This window comes from Notothenia coriiceps, unplaced genomic scaffold, assembly GCF_000735185.1.
Source record: "Notothenia coriiceps isolate Sejong01 unplaced genomic scaffold, NC01 NC01_scaffold00037244, whole genome shotgun sequence".
Lineage (NCBI taxonomy): Eukaryota > Metazoa > Chordata > Actinopteri > Perciformes > Nototheniidae > Notothenia > Notothenia coriiceps.
Window position 1 is genome coordinate 10,797,727 of NW_011369945.1, and position 5,972 is coordinate 10,803,698.

The 5,972-nt window shown below is 42.8% G+C and overlaps 2 protein-coding genes across 2 annotated transcripts in view; both read right to left on the reverse strand.

The window, feature by feature from the left end:
- Nucleotides 1–2,496: 2,496 nt before the first annotated feature.
- On the reverse strand, nucleotides 2,497–5,367 carry LOC104964635 (elongation factor 2). The gene is made up of 6 exons (XM_010793468.1): nucleotides 4,702–5,367; nucleotides 4,391–4,586; nucleotides 4,141–4,264; nucleotides 3,797–4,039; nucleotides 2,826–3,179; nucleotides 2,497–2,715 (listed from the first exon to the last, which is right to left on the reverse strand). The coding sequence occupies exons 1-6, from the start codon at nucleotides 4,937–4,939 to the stop codon at nucleotides 2,515–2,517; spliced, it is 1,356 nt and encodes a 451-aa protein (XP_010791770.1). The 5' UTR covers nucleotides 4,940–5,367; the 3' UTR covers nucleotides 2,497–2,514.
- The window catches only part of LOC104965291 (uroporphyrinogen decarboxylase), a 3,215-nt gene continuing 2,333 nt past the window's right edge, over nucleotides 5,091–5,972 (reverse strand). Inside the window, exon 6 of the mRNA XM_010794249.1 lies at nucleotides 5,091–5,127. Within this exon, the coding sequence (XP_010792551.1) occupies nucleotides 5,091–5,127 (37 nt within the window). The remainder of the gene's footprint in view (nucleotides 5,128–5,972) is intronic.

Consider the following 5,972-nt stretch of genomic DNA (forward strand, 5'->3'; position numbering starts at 1 on the left):
CACACACACACACACACACACACACACACACACACACACACACACACACACACACACAAATGTCCTTGATAGGCTTCTAAATACCTTCCTACAACACTTTTTTGCCCTTTATTCTTTCTTATGACTTCTTCAATATGTTGTTCTATCTTTCTCATGTTTCCAGGGTAATAAGGATACTATTCACTTTCTAGGAAGACAGTAATGGTTCTACTGTGTTCTCCATTAATCCCTGCCCCCGCTGACTTCTAGTTGGAAGATCATATGAAAGAGTTTGATACCACTTCAAAACACACCTCACAAAAGCATAGCGCTTATCTTTTCAGGTCCACTATCACCGTTCTTAAATTGCAAAACCGTGGTATCTCATTATACTCCTGGGCAGATTGATGACTGATATCATATGTCTAGTGTTAGAAATGAAGAGTCCTGAGGTACCGAGATCTTTGATTTCAGGCGTTCCTGATTCTATTTTTTCAAGGTTTTTATTGATTTGTTGTTTGCGTTGTAAACTTAAAGACACATAAGCCTCGCTGATCTGCAGCTCGACACATTGTTTCTGCAGAGACTGAAGCACCCAATTAATCTTGTCCTGGCTTCACCTCTGGTTCAATGAAGGATGCGAGGAAGAGGTTTTTTTGTTTAAGTTTCTGCTTGGCAAGCCATAATGATCATAATAATCAAGATAATGCAGAACTACTAAAGGTTTTATCTTTATCTGTTTTCTGCGGTGCTGCAGTACAAATTCATCCATATACATCATAGTTCAGTAACAGACGGACCGCGGTCCGGATCCGGACCCAGACGCCGACCTATACGGACCCAGACCTATAATTAGGGGTGCACGTAACTTGTACGCAGGTCCGCATGCGCGTAAAAAATCGTCACTTTTGTCACTGCGCGCCTTTGCGTATCTGATAGGTCATCAAAAACAAAACACATATTTAGTCTACACGTGTTTCTTGTCAACAGTCAGTGGAGTAAACTATTAGACATGTCTAAAAAACAAAAATACATTAAGCAGCCTCTTTGGCGTTTTGCTCCCTGCAAAAAATCTTCGGACGTTCTTGGACTGATTGAACTGGAGCTGGCCGAACCGCACAGGTCATAACCGACGGAGCTGTGAAGCTTTACAGGAGGAAGAGGCTTAGATCACTGGACGACAGAGTTGGTCGCCGTGTGCACAGACAGGGCTGCTGTTAACGTCGGTATGAACAACATAATTGTACCAAAACTACGCCAACTGGCTGCGAGGGAGACTCCCCTGTGCACACTCTTTGCCCCGCGCACACACTGGAGAACTGCGCCAAATCAGCTGATCACAACGTTCCTTAATGTGAGACTTTTAATTGATCTGTGGTCAAGCTGCTGCAGTTTTATTTACAACAAGTTGGAGCAAAACACACAGCTGCAAACTTACTCAGGGTGTTAATGGAAGAGTTTGAAATCAGACAGAAGTGGAAGAAGTACTCAGCTCTTGTGTAGGATTACTCTGTTACAGTAAAAGTCCAGCATTCACAACGTGACTCAAGTAAAAGTAGAAGTACTCAGATCTTGTACTTGAGTACAAGTAGAAGTCCCAGAGTGTAGGAATACTCTGTTGTAAGTAAAGTCCTGCATTCAAAATGTCCCTCAAGTAAAAGTTGAAAAGTATTATCATCAAAATATAGTTAGACTGTTGCATATCCACAGTATTTGACTGTATATATGCATAGTTCAATGTTAATTGACAAATACATATTGTTGTTTTTGAATTGTACTTTCTTTATTTGATTGGCAGTCAGTTGTTGATTACATGCAGACGTTGATACAGCTACAGGCTACTTCAATATCAAACTAATTCATAAAGCAAGTTAGACATTTTGATGTTCCGGACCTTTGCATGGGGAGATTTTCTCTAAATGGACCTCGTTGAATACCCTGATATACATGATGGCTGATGTTTACACCATACAGATGAGAATAAAACATGTATTCTTAGTCCTAGCTGCAGTGTATATTAGGGTTGTGCATCTTCACTGGTCTCACGATTCGATTAAGATTATCCTGTCAACGATTCGATATCACGATGCATAACAATGCGTTGCTTCCTCAATTTTCTATATTAACGCACATGGCTTCTTAGCAACGCATTGTTATGCATCGTGATATCGAATCGTTGACAGGATAATCTTAATCGAATCGTGAGNGATCGATAGATTGAAAGATATACGACTCGTATGGACATTGTTTTATCGTCTGGAACACGCGTCCGAACAAAGTTCTCCCATTCCCATCCCTCAGTGGCTTAAGTATAGATTAGGTTAAAAAGTCACTACAGATATCAATTGTTATTTGTCACAGAAAATTGAATGTTAAAATCATTGTATAGATTTACAAAACTGATTTTTGGTCATCTACCTTTGGATGATTTCAAAATTGTAATTAATAGACATCACTGGAAATCCTGAGTTTAAATCCAAGTTTATTTATATAGCACCTTTCAACACAAGGTCATTCAAAGTGCTTCTGATTGATTTATGACGCTGTACTGACCTGTATCTCCACTTGGTATACAGGCTCCATGAGTCTTGGCTGAGCAGTGAGCTGGCAGGCGTACAGCACCCTACGAGCTGTGGGAATGATCTGTCCTCCACCGCGGTGGATGGCGTCTGCGTGCAGCGTCACGTCGTGAATGTCAAAGCGAACGGCGCGCATATTCTCCTCACATAGAGCACCCTGAATGATGAAGACAGAACATTATCACCATTGCACCAGAACAGTGTACTATCTGATTACACATAACTATTGAATTATTTTCAAAGTATTCGAAGTAAACTGCTGCCTACTTCTTTAGATGCCCACTGGAAACCAGCCACGACGCTGTCCTTGATCTCGTTGAGGTACTGAACGCCCTTCGTCACGTCTACCAGCAGGTTGGCCCCGCTGCCATCTGGACCGAAGCACCAGATCTTCCTGGCCTCGCTCACCTCCCATTCGTACTTGTCTGTGAGGTAACGTGCACGGGCCTTGAGCTCCTGCCGGTGGGTGACCTCTCCCTTCTCGATGTCGTCAGCCAGGCCGTCGGGGAAAGGGCGGGCCTTCATGAAGAGGCGATTGTGCTTGTTGGGGGACTTGGACAAACACATCTGCTCTGACTCTTCTGACACCGTCTCTCTGTAAGACACCACTGGGTCTGATTTCTGGAAGATGAAAGAAAAGGCAGCAAACCTTGAGAGTTTGAGTGGTAGTGCAACACATAAGGAGTATTTCTGCAATAATGATTATTGTTATTCTTAATTTGGGTCATATGTCCCGAGCATTGCTTTTACTTTTGTTAACTGTCTTCCAATATAGCTTACTATACACATTCACAAAGCTTTGTACAGCTTCAGTATCTGTTACATACACTGAACTCTACACAGGGGTTTATTCATATATAATTCATAACCCGATTTCTTCCTAAAAAGATGGCAAAAATTGATTTCATTATTGCTGTTTACAATATTTAGGGATTTTTGGGGTACTACAGAGAGACACTAATATTCCCTACTTAAAAATGTATGTCAAGAAAATGAACATTTTGAACATGGCACTATCCAATATTTAGGTATCGGTCCTAAAACAATAAGCTGATTAGTACATTTGTATATTTAAAAACACATTTCCAGAAAGCTTGTAATACAAAAACGTATTTTTTTTTAATATAAGCAATCAACTTGGGAACTTTCATGGTTATATCTATTAGTTGAACCTTTTTACTCTATTTCACCTTTTTACTCTATTCTCCTTATTAGAAAAACTACTCTTCGAGTCTCACCTTCAGAGGTATGCCGGCATGATCTTCCTCCAGGTCCTTCAGGCAGATCTCCAGGTGCAGCTCCCCCGCCCCGGCGATGATGTGCTCCCCGGACTCCTCGATGATGCACTGCACCATGGGGTCAGACTTGGCCAGACGCTTCAGTCCCTCCACCAGCTTGGGCAGGTCAGCGGGGTTCTTGGCCTCTACAGCTACTCTGACCACAGGACTCACACTGAACTTCATCACCCTCATGTTGTGGGCCTGCATACACAACCATAAAAAGGTTTTGTTGTTATAGGAAGAATAAGGCAGACAGCAACTAATAACAGTAAATGAAGGGGGGGGGGGAATAAATACAGTACTTGTTCATAGGTGGTAATAGTCCCTGTTTTAATCAGGTACTGGTCTACTCCAACCAGACCCACGATGTTGCCACATGGCACATCTTCAATGGGCTCCACATAACGGCCCATCATCAGAATGGTCCTGGAGGGAAAGAAAGACAAGGTTTAAAAAGGTTTCCGATAAATTCATGAAAACAGAAAAGAAACATGAAATGATTTGTATTTATCCCATGTTTCTATGTATTGGTTTGCACATCAACATGCTCACCTCTGGATGGGTTTGATGAAAAGGTCTTCCTTCTTGCCAGGACTGAAGTTTGGCCCCATGATACGCACTTTCAGCCCGGTGGACACAGTGCCAGAGAACACACGGCCGAAGGCGTAGAAACGGCCCTTGTCAGTGGTTGGAACCATCTTGGAAATGTACATCATCAGAGGAGCCTTAGAGTCGCAGTTTTTAATACCTGAGAGGACAGCAGAAATATTAAGCCATAAATAAAGTATAGCCAAAATAAAGATAAAAAATTAGGTTATAATTTTACAAAACCTAATAATCTGAAAACATATTATTCCACTGACCCATGGCAGCTTCGTCGTCCCCAGGCCCCTCGTACAGCAGCTCACAGCGGTACCTCTGTGCAGTGACGGGCGAGGGCAGGTGGATGGTGATCATCTGCAGCAGGGCTTCTCCGGCCGGCAGCCAGCGACGCATCACAGCCTTCAGCAGGGGCTTCCCCTCTTTCTCCTTGTCATCAGAGTCCAGTTTGACGTCCAGCTTCTCAATTAGTTTGGCTGTCTCGTCCTTCTTGAAATTCATGATGGCATCAAAGACCTACGAGGGCAAAAAGAAGGCATTAAATTGGAGCCAAAAGTTAGCCCCTTCAATGTATCGCCTCTAAGTCATCACCCTTAAGTAGGGATGGTTATCGTTAAGGTTTTAACGGCACTACTACTTTTATCGATACCGCTTATCGATCCGGTCCTTTAACAGTACTTTTGTTGGTTCTTTTGAGAAAAAAAAGGTAAATTAACTAAACAAATTGCAAATAAAGTGAACTTACAGAACTGTAAAAGACAAATAAAAAAACAAGTATTTACTGCAAAAATACAGTGGTACAGGGCAACACAGATGGGGCATACAGGTATTGCTGCAAAAGGCCTAACGGTTCTTCTGGAGGAAGATTGAGGTTGTGGTGGAACATTAAGGGACATAATGTGTTGTTGTTTAGACAAATTGCTCGTGTTACCGCCCTTACATGCTAAATTCTTATTGCACTTTTGGCAATGAGCATTGTCCACATCGAGAAGAGTAAAGTTGAACCACACCTTGGAGCGCTTAGTTCTCTCCGCCATCTCTGCCGTGTGTGTGTGTGTGTGTGTGTGTGTGTGTGTGTGTGTGTGTGTGTTGCATGCATGTAGCAGCCGTGTGTAGGGATGGGTACCGAGCCCCGGTATTAAACGGGCCCCGGGGCGGAATTATTAAAGACCGTGGTACCGTTAAGCTCCAACGTTAACGGTCTTTTTATCGGTACTGGAGACATGTAAAAAATATATGTATTATTGCTACACAAACATTATATTGCAGTTTTAGTGTTGCCAACTCCGTTTCTAATATGCAAAAAGCGTGCAAAATGCGTGTTTTTAGTATTTTCAATCTTTCCAACCCAGACGAGAGATCTCTCTCCCCCGCCTGCTTGCGAGGGGGCGGGGCAGTTTAAACACACGCAGCTGCTACATGCAGCAACACACACACACGGACGACGCTGAAGTTGGCGGAGAGAACGCGCTCCGAGGTGTGGCTAAACTTTACCCGTCTCGATGTGGACAATCCTCGTTACCAAAAGTGCAAT